The sequence below is a fragment of the Mauremys mutica genome, chromosome 14 (assembly GCF_020497125.1).
Source record: "Mauremys mutica isolate MM-2020 ecotype Southern chromosome 14, ASM2049712v1, whole genome shotgun sequence".
Taxonomy (NCBI): Eukaryota; Metazoa; Chordata; order Testudines; family Geoemydidae; genus Mauremys; species Mauremys mutica.
In genome coordinates, this window is record NC_059085.1 from 29,009,163 (window position 1) to 29,032,259 (window position 23,097).

Below are 23,097 nucleotides of genomic sequence, written 5' to 3' on the forward strand. Positions count from 1 at the left end.
AAGAGACCTTAACCCTTATCTGTTTATGACATCTTGTTTTATTTCACTGTACTAAAAGCAACCCATATGCTTCTCAGACTTCATAACTCTTCCTGCTTTCTCTTTCCTTCAGCCATCTTTTTAGGCAGAGTCTTTGTCCAGAACTCCACTCGGTTCTCTTTTAATTTCTTTGCTGCTTTCTGCTTTATGTCTATTATAAGGTATTGTTCATCCACATTATACGCTGGCCATGTCACCAAACCTTCACCATTAGGATTTCTAGAAAAAAAAAATACAGTGAAGAAACATCTTGCCACTTTTCTATCATTGCGACGAAAACTGCACAACACAGTGTTTGTTCATTAATTGTCAAGAGTCAGAGTCCTTGGGGACGGGGAAGGACACAGCGGTGGTTAATTCAAGCTTTGCTCACAACCCCACAATCTCTGGATGTTTCTGCTAAAATGATCTGTTATTAGCAGTGAAACAGATAATGCTGACATTTACATTTTCTTCATTAGGCTTCAGCTCTAATGGTTCATTATATGAGTGTGATAGCTCAGGCCCTTGGACCTAATTTTTCTGCTTATCTGCAGGTTCATTACGATGGTCCTGCAGTAAATCACATTTGGCATGTTTTCTTTGGAATTGGAAACTAGTTTGTTTTGAAATGAAATCTTAAACTCTGCAGAAATATGGGGCCCACCAGAAAAGTGCTGGCATAGTGTTTTCAGTAGCAATGACAAAATCCGTCCCCTAATGAATGTATTACAAGTCTCACCCTTTTCGAGCAAAATTAGCCCAGTATTTCATAATTGTTTTGCTGAGTTTACCCTCTTCTTCTGTAGCATCACCTGCAGGCAAGATATGAAATATAATGTCAGCACAAAGATTATACTAATATAGGTGCACTCAGAATTGATTCCAAAGTATCTATAGATCACTACTATAAGACAGGAAACAAAGATCACATCTATATTTTTACAGCAGTGAGCCTGCAAACAGGGCTCAACTAATAATAATGTCACAGTTACTGGGCAAACTGCACCTCTGACCCTTTCCTGGTTCTCTGCCCAGGTCTCAGGCCTTTAGCTGTCACCTGCTAAGGGGAAATCATGCAATTCTCAAACTCTAAGATCAGATCCTCGGTAGCAGTCCCCTGGTACTAATTATGATCGCTTCAGCAGGTCTAATCTAGGATCGGACTCTACAGTCCTGTTCCTGCAGGGGCAATTACAGTGGTAATCAATTACCAACCAGGTTCCTTAAAAAAACAAAGTATCATTAGAACAAAAAGCATTTTGGAGAAAACATACTTTAAAAACAATAAAACGGACTATATGCAGTTTACAAGGTACCAAACTGCTTTTCACACTAGGACCCTGGTAGGACTAGTTCTTTCAGCAGAGCCTAACTCTACGTAAGCTTGTTTCCTTGTCAGAGCTCACTCCTGAATTTACAGCACAGTTTTTATCATCTTTCAGAGGAATCAAGTCACCTTTGAACTGTTTATAGCCCTTTGATCTGGTAACTTTCAGCTCTGGCAAAACCAGGTTTTCAATTTGTTTTGAGACTGAACAGAGTCCTAGAAGCTAACAACTTGCCCCGTTGTCTTTCAAGAATGTGCTTGGGTGTTCTTATTTGGGAAGCCATTGTGCTGCCTTCATGCACAGATTGACCCCTATAAATTTGAGCATTATAGGCTTATAGTTAACATTCCACAACCCCCAATATAAATTTGATCAATGCAGCCATACAGAAAATTCCAATAACCCAATATACAATAATTTCACCTCACTGACCCAGACACATACAGTGTTCATACAACTATTACATTTCAGTATTCACAACATTATTAGACATCAGTTCCACGTGTCACAATAATGATGCTTTAATAAGAATTCTTTAGCAAGCATGGAGACATCACCGGCTAAGAAAGGCTTTCCAAAAACATAGCCAATTTCATCGCCGTGATCAGCTTTTACGAAGTCTGGTCTAACACCTTCATATGAACTTGATCGATGATGAAAATCATAAACGTAGACGGGGTTGCCCGAATCTAATAGAAAACAAAGTTAAGAAGAATTCCAGTATTAAAAATATATTCCGCACAGAACAATACATTTTAATCAAGAGCTACTTTGATAAGATGCTGGCAAAATGATAGCCATTTTATTGATTATTTATTTGATTATTAATACTAACTGGAATTCAGATGCAAACATACATTACCAAAGATTAATGGACAATAGTCATCTGCAGCACAATGAGCCCCCAGAGAGTCATAGAGCTGGTGCCAATAGAAAAAGTTCAGAAGTTCATATGATACTAAACTATGCACTTGATTGTCCCTTAGGACAACATGAAGAGCAGGAACCCCCTGTATTCACTTCCATGGGCTTTTACACTGTCATACCTATTACAGGAGGTATGTGCCTGCTCCTTCCCTGCAAACGAGAATGGGGCTCAACCCCCTAAACCCGCAGCTCTAGCTTTCCTGTAAGGGACCATTTCTTCTACCGTGTGTTCAGCTCTCCTGGATTTCATGGTAACATGGTTCTTTCAGGAGCCATGAAAGACAGAGCCATGGTCATGCATTTTTCTAAATAAAGTTTCATGACAGCAGGAGATTGGGGCTGAAAAGCTGTTGAGATGATCCATTACAGACACAGGAATATAGACAGGAACCTACTTCCTGGTCAGGCTTTGAACAAGAATATTGGTAGGATGGAATTTAACCTTTTTAAAAAAATATGTACTGAACTGGTAACTTACCTCTGTGATATCTAGCTGTTTGAATGGATGGCAAAACAAAGATTACATCTCCCATCAATTCAAAAAGCCTATCTCGTAGCTGGGTAGGCTCCTCTATATTGCTTAGATATTCATCAGTTAATAGATAAGTGAACTCAGCAGGAACATGCTAGAATGAACAATAAAGATACTTGTTATAATGATGATATTTATTGGAAACAACTGCAACATTTAGCAAGCTTCATTATCCCTAGAACCCTTCAGCAGACATAGACTTTAAGGTCACAATGCAGGCCACAGAATCTCACCCACTCACTCCTGTAACAAACCCCTGACCTATGTCTGAGTTATTGAAGTCCTCAAATCATGGCTTAAAGACCTCAAGGTGCAGAGAGTCCTCCAGCAAGAGACCCGTGCCCCACGCTGCAGAGGAAGGCAAAAAACCTCCAGGGCCTCTGCCAATCTGCCCTGCAGGAAAATTCCTTCCCGACCCCAAATATGGCGATCAGCTAAACCCTGAGCACGTGGGCAAGACTCACCAGCCAGCACCCAGGAAAGAATTCTCTGTAGTAACTCAGATCCCACCCCATCTAACATCCCATCATAGACCACTGGCCATATTTACCTGCTAATAATCAAAGATCAATTGCCAAATTAATTGCCAAAATTAGGCTATCCCATCATACCATCCCCTCCATAACCTTATCAAGCTTAGTCTTGAAGCCAGATATTTTTTTTGCCCCCACTACTCCCCTTGGAAGGCTACTCCAGAACTTCACTCCTCTAATGGTTAGAAACCTTCGTCTAATTTCAAGTCTAAACTTCCTAGTGTCCAGTTTATATCCATTTGTTCTTGTCACTAGCTAATCCTATGTACACTGGACCACGTTACCTCCTTCCACAGAAAATCCCACATCATGGGGGGGACTGGGAAGTACTCAAAACTCTGAGTTAGAAATTGTGAGGTTGCCAACTCATGCTATCTTTGGGAGGAAGAGGTTTGCAGGAGGGGGCAGAGACCACTATATTAACATCCACACAAGTGTTATCAATCAGTAATGCTGATGAACAAACAGAAGTAGTGACATTAGCTCTAGTAAAAAGAACAGGAATACTTGTGGCACCTTAGAGACTAACAAATATTTTTTAGCATAAGCTTTCGCAGGCTACAGCTCACTTCCTCGGATGCATAGAATGGAACATATAGTAAGGAGATATATATACACATACAGAGAACATGAAAAGGTGGGAGATGCCTTACCAACTCTAAGAGGCTAATTAATTAAGATGAGCAATTATAAAAAAAAATTGTGCTCCTGTCTCTCTCCTCTTCCTCCCTGGCTGCAACACAGGCCTAGGAAGGGGGAAAGTGGATAAAGAACCCACAGAAGCTACAGAAGGAGAAGAAGTGTGCTGAGCAGCTGCGGGTGGATGTAGGGCAGGGGAGGGAAGTAAGTAAATTAATGGCTGGGCTGGGGGATGGGTACCTGTGGGGCAGGGGTGGGGCGGACCACAGAATTAATTAATTAGAAGAGTGAGATTTGGAGAGAAGCTGGAAGTTCTGTGCCATTGGGCAGCAGCGAGAGCTCTGGCAGGAGGGGCTAGAATCACCTCACTGTATGCATTTGGGAGAGTTGGCAACATGGTATCTGCCACACACACTGGGGACTTCAAAAAACTAAAGACAGACCAAAAATTACTATGTTCTCTTTAAAACAATCTGATGATTTTGCGGCCGATCCCATGATTTTTGAACTTTTGATGTTCATGATACTCAATAGGGACCTATTCCCCTCCACATGGGAATAATCTATACGGGTGAGCAGAAATTTCATGAGTTTCCACAGATTTCTCCCACTGGGGAAGGGAACCAAGGTTTACTCCCACTTCTTTCTGTCAGAGGCCAAGAGTTTGAAACCCCCAAATCTCTGATGGATGTAGGTGGACCTCAGAGATAAACTGGAGATATACTCCCTCTTGAAGTCCCTCACGTGCTGCTGCCTGGCCCTCCCAACTCCCTGCAGCCCCATGACAATGCAATACCTGCAGGAGCCATGCTGCCAAGGGCTTCCTGGCCTGCAGCTGCCCATCGAACCCCTGTTAAAGAATGGGACTCCACCTCCTGCAGGAGGAGTGGAGGGGAAGAAAAGCATAGGTTATAGCAGATTTTGTGGGATGTCTAATCTCAAGAGGGAGCAGGATTGTGCTTCACTTCCCCTTCTGCCTGTTTGGCACATTTCTGTCAGCAGTATGTCTCCCTCCGTTCAGAAGTTTTAGCTCCGAATGAATTCTCCCCCCACCCCATGATATACACCTCTTCCCAAGATGAAAGTCCTAGCCCAGCAATAAAGCAGTATGGCGTAAAATATTCTTGCACACTGTATTGAAAGTTGGGGAGGGAGATCTCACCTAGGACTATACCCATCATATGTGAATTAATTTGAAATAGTCTCTTACTGTAAAGAACTCTGAGGCCAGTAGCAGTGAGGTTACTGTTTCTTTGTCCAACCCTTCAGTGAAAGCAGGATATTTGAACATCTGCACAGTAAAAAGAACATGACATTGCCCATGAATTCCTATATTTCTAAAGAGTTAACAGACTGGGCTATAAATAAAGCTATTACAATCACTTACATTAGGAAGTAGCCATCCAAATTCCTGGTTATTTACTCCTATTATATATGGGACTGCATTGATTGCTTTTTCAGCCAGTAGCTCCTCAGGGCTCTTAGGAAAAAATACACCATCCAAAACTGCAGAGATGAATAGGGACTGCAGAAGGAAAAAAATTCCTTTGTTATTTATAAGTTACTTTTGCCTGTAGAAGATATTTCAAGATTCCCACTGCAGACCTCAACCAAGCCTAAACAAGTGCCCAGGTGAGCTCATGTGTTATTAGTGAAAGTGTAAGACGTGTATGTAAGAGATGAATACACATTTCAAGTCATGTTCCAAGTTTCTCCTGCAGATTTTCTATCTGGCTTAACAATGTGTGTTCTGCCCTTTGTATGTCAAATGCTCTTGGCACATAGATAAGTCAGTCAAATTCCATCCTTGCTTAGACCATTCCAACCCTACTGCGTAGGGTGATCTTATTTCCCTATGCTGAATATGGGACACCTTGTAAAATGACTCGTATTCAAGCGAGTTCAATGACAATCAATCAGAACTATGCAGTACAAACATTCAAATTAACATCAAGTTGACTGAGCCTCCATTAAAAAGAAACACTGCGTAGTTGGATTCTTTTTATTTGCCTTCTTATCTTTAAGGCATTAGGGTTCACACACACACACTCCCGTACACCCCTCTCACACAGTAGGAGTGATCGACCAACCGACCAGATCCTCCCTGCCTGGTGCTCTCCACCCTCCATGCCTGGCTGGGCCTCCAGGATGGGCCTCCAGGAGACTCCTCTCCTGGTACCTGGCACTGTGTCTTACCGAGGCAACATGCTGAGGGGGCACACATGGTCACATCCCCCCCCCCCACCCCGATTTCTGCCAGCACTTACACCAGAACGTGGCCAGCAGCAGCTTTTTGGCACTGTGCAGGAGGGAAGGGACAGGAGCTGCTTCCAGCCGCAGGGAAGGAGGAGTGTGGGGAAGGGGTGACCTGGCATGTCTTTGCAGAGTTAATCTCTTTGGCACTCCCTCCCCCCCCCCCACGCACGTGGCTGGAAGCAGCTTGTCCCTTTCTGCCTGCACAGCGTAAAAAGGCAGCTAACACCGCCAGACTGCTGCTGGCCACTGACATAACCCAGGTGCCTCCTGGCTCCCTGGCTACCGTGCAGGCAGGAATGGGTTAAGCCCTAAAGATACACTGTGCACCAGGGCCCAGGGAACCTGACTGCAGGGACTTCAGCGAACCTGGCCATAGAGGTGGCTCAGCAGGGGAGGGTGCCTAGGGGATGGAGCAGTCCCACGCTCCCTGGAGGCAGGACCCAGAGCTGGGGTGTGAAGAGGATGCTAAGCCCATGTCCCGGGGGCTGCCTTGGAGCCTGCAGGTGTTCTGACCAGTGGCTGGTTCTCCGCTCAGGGCTGGGAGTGGGATGCGTCCCACCGGGAGGGATATGGAGGAGCAGCGGGACTGGGTGGGGCGAAGGGGCAAAGCAGGGAGAGGACAGCAAGAGGGGGAGCATGTAAAGGGCTGATGGGTGGGCAACGCATAACTGGCTGCTGCCTGGCGCCTTCCTGCACTCACCAGCCACTGCAGTGCGCAGCCAGAGACGGCCGGAAACGGGTCGGGGGGCAGAGCCCTGCTGGCTGAGAGGCTGCATGCAGCAGGGACTGCGCTGATGGACCAGCCGAGGGAGCGCACTGCATCTTTGCACCAGCCTTGCACACCCACCCCCATCATCGGCCACTGGACCTGTCCCCAATCACTGCTGGTGGGCGGGCGACTGGCAAGTAGGGATTTGTCCAGCACCAGTAGTGATGGGGGGAGATAGAAAATACGGGACAATTTGTCCTTTTTTAAGAAAAAGTTGGGACACCTGCAGGAGGGCTTAAAAACAGGACAGCTGGTCACCCCACTACTGGGCATGCATATGTGTAAGTAAGGGCAGAATTAACTTATGTTGGGGTATCGGAAAACAGTTCAGTAAGCTAATGTGGTAAACTATGTAAGTGGGGCAATAAATTGCAATTCTGCAGAAAACAAAAATGTCAGATGTTCTATACTTTGTGCAGTTTTGATTAATCCTTAGTAAGATCCCCAAATATGCGTTGCTTACTTCCTGCACGCCAGTCCCAGTGGATACATTTGGCTGATGACCATGGTGGCACTGGGAGCTGTGAAAAAATGGGCCATTTTCCTCTTGGACATTTTCTCATTTGCTTGAATTCTCAAGCCTGCATTTTTTGTGTTTGTTCTCCTTGGGAAATTGAGAGTTTTGGTACATTCTTGCTGTGATTCCATCTCCCTCTTGAAAATGGGTTCATGACAGGACATAAATAGTTCAAAGCTCAAACAGGAAATGAAAAAAAGTGTCACCTTTTCAGAGTCTCCAGATGATGCAGCATTTAACTGTACTGTTGTGAATTCCTGCAAAAGGCAAGGAAGAGAAGAAAAGGATGAGTTGTGTGATGGTTGCCACTTTTTCTAATGTTACAGCATGCATTTTGTTAATTTTATTTCAGTAAAAGTTGCAGTGTCATTGCAGACACGAGCTACAGTGTCACCAATCAGCTTCACCATTTCCGCCTGTCTTTTCTCTATGTCTGCGTCTGCTTAACAACAAGCAGGGTTACCTTAGGACAGGGGTCGGCAGCCTTTCAGGAGTGGTGTGCCGAGTCTTCATTTATTCACTCTAATTTAAGGTTTCATGTGCCAGTAATACATTTTAATGTTTTTAGAAGGTCTCTTTCTATAAGTCTATAACATATAACTAAACTATTGTATGTAAAGTAAATACTGTTTTTAAAATGTTTAAGAAGCTTCATTTAAAATTCAAATAAAATGCTTAGCCCCCTGGACCAGTGGCCAGGACCCGGTCAGTGTGAGTGCCACTGGAAATCAGCTCGCGTGCGCCTTCAGCACGCGTGCCATAGGTTGCCTACCCCTGCTCTAGGAACTTAGGAACTGCCAAAGAAGAATAGATCAGTGGTCCCTCTTCTGACCTTCTGTGAGAATTCAATATATTAGAGGAAGGTGCAATACATGAGAGGAAGGTGAATATCACTAATAAAGCATCCTATGCAATTATGCTACGTTATGGGGGAGGTGGCAGTTCAGTCCTGATCAGCTGAAGAATAAGGATAGGCAGGCCTTGACATTTTTATATTTTTCATTCTCATTTCAGATGCTACTCTTACTATACTCTAAGTAGGGGCTAGTCGTTTAGCATCACAAATTATATAAAAAAATAGCGTGGTCATGGTAAAACAAAATCTAAGGTCATGAATGTAGAGAAAAATGCCCCGGTCATGTTATTTATAGCCAAATGGTCTTTGTTTTGCAATACAATTTTTTAAAGCCATGCAATAACATTTAACAGATAGCTAGGATTGGGGTTTTTAAAGGAGTCCAACGGTACCCAAGTTTACTAGGAGTTGGACATTGAACTCCCATAGGGTGATTTGAAAATCCCATCCCAAAACTATTTGAAACTGCCATCCCAGTTCCTGCCAGTTCAGTCAAGGAAAGAACCACTCTCTGGACTGCTTCCATGACTGTCTCTACCACAGCTGCAGGGACAATAGTGCTGCCCTGGTGCATCTCACACGTGCCCCATTACAGAAATCGTAGAGTCTGACACCTTTCCCCAGCACAACAACCACTAGAGCTCCCACTTCCCGTGGTAGGCAGGCTTTAACGTGATGACTCCTAAGGTTCTCAGGGAAATGAGGTTAGTTGTTTACTGTCATCTCCACCACATGGCAAAAAACTCAAATGTCAAAAGTTGTGGAAAAAATCACAGAGGCCTTGATCCTGACAACAGCCATGACAGAAAATGTACCTTTAGTCAGACAAGTCTAATCTTCATTAGAAGCTTATTAAGATACTGTATTTGGCTCTGTGGTTTAATTAATATGCACCATGTAATAGCACTGCTTTTTATCTTTTACATTTGTTACTTTTAATAGCGAGTGCACTCGTGCTCTGGTTATCAGCGAAGGTAAACACAAATGGCCCACTGTCCTCTCTGTCCCTCGTCACTTCATAAATGTCTGTCCTATCTCCTTTTACTCATTTTCTTTCCAAGGGCAATAACCCAAGTTATTAGGTATGGTTTATAACAAGGGAGCACTCGGAGACCTCACTCACAGTCAGGGCTCCATTGTGCCAGGCAATGCAAATGCATATGCGTGGTTCCCTGCTCCAAAGCACTTATAATCTAGTGTCATTAATTCCTCCTCTGATGCAATCAGAAAGGGAAAATAAGCACACTCTTGGACCCAAGGTTGAAATCCTGCTTGGTTGCAGTAAAAGATGAACAGTCACCACACACAGTGAGTTACAGTGCCACCTACCATCTTCAGCGTTATTTCCATCATTTCTTCCTCTGTCTTTTTCCTCAGACAATGAACCATTGCAGCAGAGCTGGTTGATTGGCAGTCAGATACCTTAGCAATTTTCTGCAATCAATAAAAAAAAAAGTCACTTTTAGTAGCTCTGTATGGAGAATAACAACAACAATATTTAGCTCTTAGATAGCACTTTATCCCTTCAGTGCGCTGTGTACACGTTAAGTTTTGGGTGGGTCTGGGATTTTTTTTCTACTGTAGGAGACAGAGAGCTCAGCTGTACATTCTGGACTTCGTATATTTCAAATGCTTTTCAAGGGATGATGCTGCAAATAAATCATACAGCTCTGTGCACTTGCTGGTTTAATTTACTTTCTTAGAGCTTTACAAACATTAACTCATCATCACAAAACTCCTCCCAGGTAGGAAGATGGCAAAACAAAGGCACAGAGGTTAAATGACTTGAGCAAGACATGGAGGGTGTGTATCAGAGCCAGGATCACAACGTATAAGTCAGTCGCGTGCTTAGTAAACTACATTAGCTTTTCTCACATTTTGCAGCTAGAGGTCACACTTGTTGCTCAGCAGTGGAGTCAGCTAAGCCAGGGACAGCGCAGCTATGGGCAGCTAGCTGGGAGGGAACCCATAGAAGTCCCTAAGTGGCCAGTCCCAGAGCACCTCAAACTGGCCTAGTGGAATCCTCCAAAAACTCAGGTGTCTACAAACTAGAGATTTCATTGGTTCCAGTATTGGATACTAATTGTATAAGGTGACATATTCTCTAGGACATTTCTGCCTCCAATAAGTTCAGTTCCAATTTTGCTGTAAACTCTTTCTAATTTGATTGTTGCAGGATGTAATAACAATACTTTGCATTTTTACAGGGTCTTCCACATGAGGAAGTCAAATAGCTTCACAAACATTAATCAACTAAGCCTCACACATATCTGTCAGGCAGTTGAGGAGGCACATGTTTCTTGGGAGGCAGGGCAAATTCCAGTTCTGCTCCCTGTCCCTCCCTTCCCAGCAGTGACCCCATTCCAGTCCCCACACCTTCCACAGGGACCAAGGCACTCCCTCAGCTGGGGAGTCTCCCCTCTCTCTCATCCGCACAGTGCATGAGTGCTGTCTTTCTCAGTGGACTCTCCTACGCTGTGCTGTAGAGGAGCAGACTCCTTGTGTTCTGGGCTGCAACACCATTTGGCCCAGCCACCCCTCCGTCTGGATGGAGGGGCAGCCAAGCCAAATTTAAATGGCACGGCAACCCAGCATGCCAGGTTGCAATGCCACCCACTGAAATTTGGCCTGGCTGCCCCGTCATCTTTACAGAGGGGCGATCAAGTCTAATTTCAGTGGTGTTACGGAGAACCACTCCTAACTGTTCTGGGAGCAGCCGTACTGATTTGGTACAGGTCTAGTGCTTAAAAGTGGTCAGGCCATGCTCCCTCCCAGCTCTGGTCTATGGAACTTTGAGTAAATGCAAAATTCGGTGAGAAGGGGACATTCATCCGTTCCCAAAACTAGCGCCACTGCTGTCAGGTAGGTAAGTATTATCCGCTCCCTTTTTAACAACCAGTTAAATGGCACAAATGGGAATAGAACTCAGGTTTCCCACTGGCCAGTCCTGTAATACAGAGGTAATCAATTATTTTTTGACAAGGTCCAAATTTCTTGGTTAAGGTATAGTCAAGGTCCAGACTCCAGAGAAAATAAAACAAAATTAATAGCAATAATGATAATAAATAAATTAAAAGATTTTGCGGTCTGTTCAAAAGCATCTGGAGGTCCAGATTTGGCCCGCGGTCTGCCTATTGACTACCCCTGCTGTACTCTAATCACAAAACCACACTACCTTCCTTTACAATGGGATGCTGGGTGCCATTTTTTTTTTAAAGTGGGAGTAAGACTAAGCCAAAAATATGTGCGTACATGTGCATCTGTGGGTTTGAACATGCCAATATGATACATGCACCTATAAATGGGTATTTGAGTATTAAAATATCAAGTATGCACAGTTTTCTTATTTCCACACAAAAATGTCTACAGTTACTGTACATTTTTACAGGCGCAAGTCAGGTCCCAGCTTCTACAAATACAGTCTCGATATTACCAAGAACCTACATTAGCTTGTGCTTCAGGATGAGCAGTAAACAACGCGTTGATTGTAACTCCACTCTCTGAGATGGCCTTATGGAACAAGCCCTTTGCCAGAGGAGATAAGACCTGAAAAGCAGGAAAAGAGGGAGAGCACAAACAATCTATTTTGACCACTGAGTCACAAACTGCAGTGTCACAAATTATGTTTTAACACCATTATTTCACTTTTAAAAGCAAATATTATTAAACTATGTCAAATGCTCTGTAGACTTAAGGGCTGATTTACTTCTAAACTCTCACAGCCTGGTGCAGATGATTATCCTCTTGATACCAAATATGCTGAGATAAAATAAAAAAAGGGGGGGTAAGCAATGCACCCCAAATAAATGTCTGTTACCATGGCTGCTCACCCAGATTGGGTGACTGTATGTGCAAGTGACCCTTAGTGCAGATCTTAAGTGGGGCAGAGGCACTAACTTGGAATTTTTACACCTTGGTGAATTTTACTCTCTCTGACCACAATTTTGTTCCCTACCACAGCTGTTTAAAATAATTCAGTACTCAAGTTAATTAAAGAGGAATCAACACTTGGGCTCCTAAAACAAATAGGCGATTGTATGAAAAGAAGAGTTTCATTAATTAGAAAATTCTTTAATATCAAACTCTCCCCTCAGAGAAGGTTGATGTACCACAGTTCCCAGCTGCTTCGGTCTCCAATAATACTCAATCCTGTCGTTATCTCCCTGACTTTTTGCTCGCAAACTCCCAATAAAAATATAGGGGTGTTTTTAAAAACTCATTAGCGATCACTATAAAACCTACAAGGGCAGAAACGCTGACTCCTCCTGCAGACTCTCCAAATATAGTGACAGATCCTGGAGCTCCTCCAAAATGTTCAATATTTTCTTGAATCCACTGGAGAGCTGCCACTTGATCCAAATAACCCCAGTTTCCACGAGCATGTTCATCACCAGAGCTGAAAGCAAAAGAATATAAAGGGAAGTAGATAGCCTGAAGTTTTATAACATAAATTGTGTTATATAAAATATATCCAAGGATTGTATCAAAGCTGGTAATGGAGCAAACACCTGAAAATGGAGCCCTTGGCAGTGACAGAAAACAAGTGAGAAAACTCTGAAAAACTCAGGTCAGGACTAGCATCAGTTATCTAAATAGCACTCTTAGCCCTAGACACTAGTGAAGCACAATCCAAGGGTATGTCTACGCTGCTGTCAGAGGTGTGATTGCAGCTCTTACAGTGATACCTGCATTAGCTTTAATCTAGCTATCAAATCTAGCTAAAAAGAGCAGTGAAGACACAGCATGACCCTCATGTAGGTTAGCAGCACAAGTATGAGCTTCCAAGATTCCAAGAAGGGGCTTGTACAGCTGGGTTCCATGTCACCTTGTCTTCACTGCTTAGCTGTGCTAGCTAAAATAAAGCTAATGCAGGTATGTCTACCTGAGCTGCTGCAATCACACCTCCAGTTGCGCTATAGATAATGACACTGGCTTTTCTTGCTCAGATACTATAGTGATGAGCACGGAATAAATGACAATAGCCCTAATGCCCCAATTCAGCAAAGAAGTAATGAAGTTGGTGGGACTACTCATGGGTTTAAAGTTAGGCACAAGCTTAAACACCCTGTTGAACTGAGGCTTGAATACATCAGCGCATAGTGCAAAAATAGATTAGATAAACCTGCCAAAGAATTAACCCAAACTCCTACAAGATGATATTTTTTCAGGTCAGATTTTCCTCTCCTCTGAAAGAAGGGCTGATATTTTCTTCAGCCTCACCTGAATTAGAGTATAAAAATAAAGCAGATAATCAAAGAGATCAGATTATAACTGTGTTCAAGATATAATTGAAAAATGGTAGTTTTCAGAGGGTTATTAGTATGCTTACTGGTAAATTTCACAAACTTGGGATGCAGGTATAAAATGTGGAAAAGAAGAATGGGCACTGTGTTAAAGGAGAATTAAGCATGTGACTTAAGGAGAGATGGATGTGCGATCAATCACTAAATATCTTTGGAATTTCTGCTGTGTGGATGACATCTTTATAATGATCCTGTCCTATTGTGGCTTTCTGGTCTTTTTTCCTTTAATGTACAACCCACTGTCTGAAGCCCTACAGAAGGGCATCATGGTGGTTTTGGTTCCAGGTAAATATATCTGTTCTCCAATATTTATTTGGGTGCACTGGTGTTATCCTATACTTGTTTTCCTTGTCTTTGGGAGAGGTTATTTACAGGTAATTTATTTGTATCCTTGATCTTTGGTACCCAAATCAATCCTATTGTGTAAAAAAACATGAATAGGCTGAAGTGCTAGTTCACACCCAAACCTTCCCAAAGTTCAGGTAATGCTTAGCCAGGCTATGGATCTGAACTTTCCCACAATTTCAGGGCACTTAGGTCCAGGGTTTTGGTTATGGCCAACTCAAATTAACGATAAAACAAATATAAGTAAGAAACAAAAACATATAGTCCTTTCTCTTTTAGGCTTCTGCCTATATGCAGCAGAATTCCTTAAACAGCTTATTGGTTAGGTGGCATTAGGTTTTCACTCAGGTTTCCCCACAGAAGGATGAGTTAATTTGTTATGGCTTGTGAGTTAAGACACTTTATACTGGATTGACATATGCTTGTCTTTTTCAGACTCAACCAATGGGAACATTATCCTGTGTGCGTTTAGGGCACAATATCTTACCTAAAATATCCAAGGATCCCCAGTCTGTATTGAATTGTCACAACCACCACATTTTCAAAGGCTGATAGTGCTGACCCATCATATGTTGAAGCTGCACCAATCACTAATCCACCTCCATGGATCCATACCATGACCTGAAAAAAGTAGGAAGAGTTAGTCACCTACATCTGTAACACCCTGATATTACTTCAGGTGTAAAATTCAAACCAGAGGGTTGCTACTTTTGCTGTGATAAAGTACTATTTTGTGCTATTGCACAACACAACAATTCTTGCTCGCTCAGCTGCTTGAGAGTATAGTAAAAAAAGGGGTAAGACTTTTTTGAGTCTGTGCATCTCAGTTTTAAAGAGAAATTATTATTTTATTAAATATTTATATTGTTATTATGCTGTTTTGTAGGGCTTAAATCTAAAGATACAAACAGACAAAGGGTAGGGGATGGGAATAGAACTTGCAAGCAGAGAAATATGGGAAAAGATTGGCCCAGATTTGTTGGTTACAAATTGTAGGGAGTTTAGGTTTTTTATTTTTAATTGGGGTAAGAGCTAGAGAAGAAGGGAGCAGGAAAAGGAAAGAAAAAGAAAGGGAATAGTTAGCCCTGTTTCTTCAATTCCAAGTGTCCTTGCAGAGTACTTCATACACTAACAGAGATTCTATTTTCAAAGGACAATAAGGTTTTTCTTAGCATGTACCCCTAGAAACTGGCATGATATATCAGGCTCTTTGGATCTCAGATCTAAGAAAACTCCCATCTATGAAATATACAGAATGGCATGAAGAATAAAATAGATGTTCATGAAATGTGGAAAATAATTCTGAGTAACAGAAAATGGGAAATAAAATAAGAAACCACCAAACTGAGGCAGGTGCCTTCAAGTCATCAAGTTATGACAGGGCACATTTTTACTATTTACTTTGTTTCTCTCTTTTCAGAGTTTTGTGAAGGAAAAGTGTGTCACATACACACTTATTTAACATTTCAGTAAATAGTTAATTATAAAATATTAGAGGGTTTTTATGTTATAAGTCTCAACAAATGTTTTAAAAATATGAACATGCAACTAGATAGTTTGGTCCAATTTTCAAAAGCAGCCCCTAAAACTACACCTGCAAGTTTGCATACAGCAGTAAAGTGCTGTGAAGTGTCTCTTATGGAATCAAATTGAGCCCTGCAGGGCTGGCTTTAGCAAGTGTGGGTCCCAATTCGTACTCACCTGGCAGTGCATTGGGTTTTCGGTGGCACTTCGGCAGTGGGTCCTTCACTCGCTCCGGGTCTTCGGCGGCACTCAAGGACCCATCGCCGAAGAGCCGGAGTGAGTGAAGGGCCTGCTGCCGAAATGCCACCGAAGACCCGGAGTGCCGTCGGGTGAGTAAAAATTAAAAAGGCGCCAGCGTGGGGCCCTCTTAAGCGCCGGCGCGGGGCCCTCTTAGGCTCAGGGCCAGATTCCAGGGAATTGGGCGAATCGGCCTAAAGCCGGCCCGGGAGCCCTGCAGTGTGTAGGCACTGACCTCCCTTAATGGGAGTTGTGCCCACTTACACTAAGGTATAATTTCATCCATGGAGTTACAGCAGGGCTGAACTCATGGCACCGATTTTGCAGTAATGTTGCTTACAGGTAACATGTCCTTGTCTGAGCTGGCAGGCGTGTACACGTTTAGGAACAAACAGTCTTCGGAAACTTGGAAAGGAAGTTTTTCTTTTCTGTTAGTAAATGCATCCGATAGATGCTGCCCAGCCGCTAGGTCCTGTAGGCACCTTAATAATTAAAAATATATCAATAATATTCAACAGAATCACAGTAACAAAAACCATCAGATGCTCCATCCACAATAAATACAGCAAATCACCTGTGATAAGTTTCCAGATTGTTGGAAACAGACAATCATATCACTGTTTTCCATTTTTAACATAAAAGCATTTTCTTCCCTGTGACTGCCAGCCAAAAGTGCATTAAGGACAGACAATGGCCACAGCTTCCAGCAGAACACACTTACTTGCAGACTTTTTCGAAACACCATAGCAATGGGCAGGAGCTAAGACATATAAGAGCCTCCTTGCAGTTGCTGTCATTCAGTGGAAATGCAGCTGGATTCTTTTGCACCTTATATACCAAATCGTGTAGTATATTATAGATATTAATCATGTCACTTAATGCACTACTGGAAGGCACGTTGACACTACAATGACGAGGGCAGAATAAGAACCGCAATAGAATAGACTGCCCTCAAGTCATATATGTAGCACTGGGAATGTGATTCATGCTGCATTTATCAGAGGGGTAGCCGTGTTAGTCTGGATCTGTAAAAGCAGCAAAGAGTCCTGTGGCACCTTATAGACTAACAGACATATTGGAGCATGAGCTTTCGTGGGTGAATACCCACTTCATCGGTTGCATCCGACGAAGTGGATATTCATCCATGAAAGCTCATGCTCCAATACTGGATTTAGTCCCTCCAACGTTTCTTAGCTCCTTTTCAGTTCTACTCCTGAGGTATATGTTTCAAAAACATTACTAATTGGAGATTCAAAAGCCCCCCAAGGGAGAACATCATTGATGAAGAGTGGGAGTGGTACATTGCCAAATAAATATCCTGAGATGTACCTTTAAAACTCACCTAAGTTAACAGTCTACAGGCATTAACAGACCCCAGTTAAATGGTTCTACCAGAGGTCACTTTGCTAGATTTATTTTGCCATAAGTGTCAGTATTGTGTTCCTCCATATTACACATTCCTACCCATCCATATGTTCATGTCACTGTCTTACATGGGTGGGTAGGTAGTTGCATCTCTGAGACCCTTCCACGGCTCAGCTGGCGCTGGTGGGGAAAATCTCAAAGGTCCAACAGGCGGCTTGGCAAAGGGAATTCCCAGGAAAACATCTACACGTGTCTCAGCTCCATCAACTTTGATTTGCTGCCCTCGGAGTTTCCCATATTTGGTAACCACTTCTGGGGGTGCAGCATTTTGTCCTGTGAAACATATACATACAATCAGATTATATATCGAGAGAGGTTCAAAATGGTCTGACAAGTTTCTAAGTGCTTCAGATGTTTATGCATGTACCTTTGATTTCTTTTAAACATTTCCTACAGAATATTTCAATAAATATTCACGAGCAAGTAAAAAAAAAACCCCCAAACTGTATCAACTTTTAAGACTAACCATGCTTCTGAGAGCTCTGTATTAGGGTTGCCAATTTTGGTTGGACGTATTCTTGGAGGTTTCATCACTTGGCATAATCTTTAATAACCTATTAATCTTTAATTCCTCAAGATTTCAGGACAATCCTGGAAGACTGACAACCCTAGTCTGTATATTGCATTCATTTATTATCAAAATATATGTTGTTCCTAGAGGCAACTTGTTGCATAATAAATGTATGCCTGTAAGGTAGAAAGGTTTTAACATTAAACTTGACCTCAAGGCATGTGTAATACAGAAATCATTATGTTGATTAATTGTTGGCTATGTGTTAAAGATCTCAGTAGCAAAATAGTTGCTTATATGTCTTTCAAAAGTATGACCATTGTGCTATTTTAACAAATGGAAGTATTATTAAGGAAAACCTGGCAGTCATGTTGATTACCATGTAATGGCAACACTGCATTATTATTATTTAAAAAAAACAACAGTGTTTCTTTAATTATCTTGACAAGAAGTAAAGTGCTGGCCCTCTCTCCCATTCACCCCTTCCTCGGGGCATCCTTTGTGCCTCTTTATCAGCTTTGGGCTGATGAGGGTGTGACGTTATCTGACTAAAATATGACCATATAGATCATTGTTGCAACCACTGTTATATATTTGCAGCAAATATTGTACAAAGGTTGTCGAGTAAGGTGTCTATGAAAAGGTTATGATTTGCTGGTTATTATGCTATCTGTATGCATGTATCATTTTTGTATGTGACATTATAAGTATTGGCTCTATACTTGGATTTCAAATGTTTGCTCCTGGAGTAATGCCCACAAAGTAATTAGTAATTAGCCAGCACATCTTGGAGGGCCTATTCTAATTGAGTGGCCCATCTAAAGAACATTTAACTGACAATGACCCTGGGAGACGCCTATCTACACTTTATGAAATTTCCTGCTGTGACTAGGCGAAATGCATGGGCATGTGACTTTCCCGTGTAACTCCAAACTCCATCTTGTTGCTGTGATCTGCCACAGTAAAAACAGTGGAATGCCCTCCACGTGGCAAAAACTATAAAAGGCCCTGGAAACACCTCCATCACATCTTCAATCCTGCGTCTTTCCGCTGGAGGAAACTTGCTACACACTGAAGCTCTGAACAATGGACTGAATGACCCATCCAAGCTGTGGATGTACTCAGTGATGAGCTGCCAAAATCTTAATAACCGGTTCCCTATAAAAAGTTCTGATTTAAAGGGGGGGGAGTGGAGGAGGGGCCAGGGAGAGCTCGTCGTGGGGCCGGAGGCCCCTGCAGGGCCTGGGCAAATTGCCCCACTTGCCTCCTCCCCTATCCTCTGGCCAGCCCTGGAGCTTGCAGCAGCCCTCCCGCACACACACCTTGCTGGGCCATTCAAAAAGTGGCAGCAGGACAATTCCAGAGCTCAGCTGAGCTGCCCAGATGGTGCAGGCGGCTGGCCATGCTGCAGCTGGGGGGAAGCGGGGGAAGGGCCGGGGGAGCCTCAGCCTCCCCAGCTGGGAATCCTGGGAGCAACAGGATGGTCCGGCCCACAGACCAGAGTTCTTTTCCCACCCTCTGGCCCTTTAACAACCAGTTCTCCACAGAGGTCTAATTTTAGCAACTGGTTCTTGAGAACCTGTGGGAACCTGCTCCAGCTCACCACTGGATGTACTCCAGAGACTTGACTTAAGCCAGCAGTTTATTCCATCACTGCTACAAGCCTGAACCAAGAACTTTGCCATTACTGTATGTAATTGATTCCTTTAACCAGTTTGAACTTTCTTTCTTTCTTTCTATTTATTTATAAATAAACCTTTAGATTTTAGATACAAAAGGATTGGCAATAGCGTGATTTTGGGGTAAGATCTAAGTTATATATTGACCTGTGCGTCTGGTTCTTTGGGATCAGAAGATCCTATTATTTGATGAGATGGGTTGTAAAGAATCACTCATCTCTGAATCCAGTGTTTCTGGTGGTGATATAAGAACTGAATGCCCAAGGAAATTGCCTTTATGTTTTCCTGTTAGCTAGTGTATTTTTAAAGTTTGTGTATTTAATGAAAGGAATTGAGCAGCCTTAACTCCATTTTAAGGCAGGTTTTTTTAAATTGTATTTTGGATAGTAGTTTGGCTAAGGCAGGAATGTTTACATCCATATTCAATTTAGGTTGAGATTTGGGTTAAAGACCAAAATGGAGCTTGGGTTTGGGTTCAGCAGCATTGAAATATCACAAGTTGTTCACATGAGATGTCATCCCAAAATGGTTTAAAATTTGCAAAATCAGTTGTTCTTTTAAGATTTCTGCCACTTTGGACGAACTTTAGTTGGATCCAGGAAATAGGACTCTTCCAGTTTTACATTCCACCTGGAACTAAATCCACAGAGAGAATTTACATCTAGGGATTTGACTCCACACCCTGAACTCAAAAATTGAAGGGACTGGAGTGGAGGATCTGTTATATAGTTATATAATTCAGTTTACAGAACATTCCATAATGATCAAAACTAAGAAATGAGGCTGAATTTTACTATTATTATTATTTATTAGTTATACTGCCATAGCACCTAGGAGCCTGAACATGGATCAGGATCTGATTGCACTCACCCATCCATAAACTGAGTATGGAAAATTTAATCTCCAGAGCCAGACAGCTTTATATACAGTGTAATGGGAAAAATGTAGTCAGTGGTTGGTAATATCGAAAGTGAATTAATCACCCAGCATGCCCTGGATGTCATAGTGTCTCACTACACAGGTTTGATACGCAGCCCTAATACAAATCTTAATTTTTACAAAAGGGTAAAAAGCAGCCAGGGCAGTGGTTAAAGCGATCTGAAAAAAGTGAGGGCGGCAGGGGGGTCTATCATAATCTGGGAGCAGCCACTTTGGTAAAACAGTGCTTACAGTGCACCCTTCCACAATCTGGCTTGATTTTTTTTCAGAGCCTGTCACCCCTTGCAATCCCTCCCAATTTAAACACGGGGCCAGGGAAAGCATTTTTAATGTGTGGGAAAGTGGCAGCAACTGGAAGTACTGCCACTGCAAGTTAGTCTGGACTGGTGTCTTTTACCCTGAAATGAGTCTAAACCAAGAGAATGCAAATGTCAATCCTGTATTGCACTGACCAAACAGAATTCTGTTTTTAACTGTGCACATAGGGCCAGATTCATTTCCAACACAACTTCAGTAAGAGCCTGCTCGCACTACAAGTAGAACCACTCGTGGGAATTCAGTCACAGCACTGCTTACACTAGTTACTATTGCTAACATAGTTGCAGGGTATTGTGCAGAGTGGACTTTCATAACCTGCAATCAGACCAGGCTTTCAGTACAGAGAGCCCCTGGTTGTGTTATTGTTCCTCCTGCTCCACGCACGCCACCTGCCTATGGCACAAGTGAAGGGAAAAGAACTTTCTGAGCCCTTTGAAAAAGTGCCCAGGGAATAATCCAGATGCAATTGAAGTCCAGGTTCTCTGGGAAGGAAATGTAGCTCGCTCTTTAGAAGGCTCTGTGTACATTTGTAGCACTAAATAAGTAGTTTTATTGCTGTTCAAGTGATACTAGTTAATGAATATTAACGCAGCTGTACCTGTTCCACTAAAGAGTGTCCTTCACAATCACATGGGAGTAATGCAGACACTATAAGAACTAAAGTTGCAACAAACAGGCACATGCCTGAAAATAGGAAAATGAAAAGCAGTGAAGAACCTTCTGTTATTCAGACTGTCCAATTTCTTCCAAACAATGTCTGAGTGCCCACTCCTGTGTTAAAACCACACACACGCCATGCTGCTCCCAACAAACCGTACTTCAATTGTTCTGTTCCCCCAGGAAAGGCAATAGTGTAAAATATTTTAAAATCTTACCGTTAACTGTAAGGGTTGTGAACCAGGCTGCAAAAATCAGGGACAGCAGCAAGGTTTTCTCACCAGTCGACATTTTGCAGGGTGCGCCCGTAGTCAGGGGGCCAGTTCCTTGCTTTAAATAGTCAGTAAAGCGCAAAGGTTACATAAGAGTAACATCTGACATCTTACACAATTTCAGACATGGATCATTTGCTGTTTAAAGTACACTGACATCACTAACCAGTAGCAACTTGGTGGCTGTTCTGAAATAATGGCTTCACCTTCTTTGACAGTCAAGAAAGAATTTGCTTGGATTATAAACTCAAACACTACAGTATAAGAAGGCGTGACATTCTGTAGACTGCCTGGATCATTTAACCCTATAAAGAGATTAAGCGGCAAATTGAGTTGGATGTTTTGCTTAAAAACTGGCAGCTGTAACAGTCAAAAATTTTCCGATGTAACAGTTTTCCATTAGAAAATTCTGATTCAACTAAATCAAAACATTTTGCAGGCATGTATCAATTTCATTGAAATTTGCAGTGGGAAATTATTGAAATGTTTTGTTTTATTGTCTAAAAGTATAGCCAATCATTCATTATTATGAATGTTTAAGAGACCAACTAATCAAACAGCCAATTTTTTTGTCTAGAGACCAACCAGTACAATACAAAAAAGAGACATATGTACCCTCTTTCCAGAAAGCATGGTTTATTTTGTAATATGTTCACCACACAGAAGGTGTGCTTCCAAATACACCTCTGCCCCCATACCACTTATATTTATAGCACAGTTGCTTACAGGCAGGGGAGGCTCTAGGTATTTTGCCGCCCCAAGCACGGCAGGCAGGTTGCCTTCGGCGGCTTGCCTGCAGGAGGTCCCCGGTCCCGCAGATTCAGCGGCAGCCTGCGGGAGGTCCGCTGAAGCCGCGGGACCAGCGGACCCTCCGCAGGCATGCTGCCGAAGGCAACCTGCCTGCCGCCCTCGCGGCGACCGGCAGAGTGCCCGCCGTGGCTTGCCGCCCCAGGCACGCGCTTGGCGTGCTGGGGCCTGGAGCCGCCCCTGCTTACAAGTTAGAAAGCACTTTATATATCACCTAAGAATACTTGAATATTGTTTCTCATGCTGGTTGGCCCATCTCATAAAGAATATAATGGAACTGGAAAAGGTTCAGAGAAGGGCAACACAGATGATTAAGGGTATGGAACAACTTCCATACAAGGAGAGACTACAAAGATTAGGGTTGTTCAACTTAGAAAAGAGCTGACTAAGGGGTGGGGGAATATGATAAAGGTCTATAATATTATGGATGATGTGAAAAAAAATGACTAGATATGTGTCATTTCCCCTTTCACACAATACAAAAATCAGAGGTCACCCAATTTAAATTAATTAAATTAAATTGTTTATTAATATAAACAAAAGAAAGTACTTTTTTACCCAATGCACAATTCACCTGGGGAACTCTTTGCCATGGGAAACTGGGATGGTCGAAAGTATAACTGGGTTCAAAAGAGAACTGGATAAGCTCATGAAGGACAGGTCCATCAATGGCTATTAGCCAAGATGGTCAGGGACACAACC

The 23,097-nt window shown here is 42.7% G+C and overlaps 1 protein-coding gene across 1 annotated transcript; it reads right to left on the reverse strand.

The window, feature by feature from the left end:
- Window positions 1-18: 18 nt before the first annotated feature.
- LOC123349445 (fatty acyl-CoA hydrolase precursor, medium chain-like) lies at window positions 19-21,665 on the reverse strand. The gene is made up of 14 exons (XM_044987543.1): window positions 21,535-21,665; window positions 17,281-17,485; window positions 16,128-16,269; window positions 14,514-14,647; window positions 12,621-12,774; window positions 11,823-11,924; window positions 9,708-9,812; window positions 7,729-7,779; window positions 5,368-5,505; window positions 5,191-5,271; window positions 2,755-2,902; window positions 1,907-2,038; window positions 761-833; window positions 19-258 (listed from the first exon to the last, which is right to left on the reverse strand). Exons 1-14 carry the CDS (start codon window positions 21,605-21,607, stop codon window positions 81-83), a joined length of 1,716 nt encoding a protein of 571 aa, XP_044843478.1. The 5' UTR covers window positions 21,608-21,665; the 3' UTR covers window positions 19-80.
- Window positions 21,666-23,097: the final 1,432 nt, after the last annotated feature.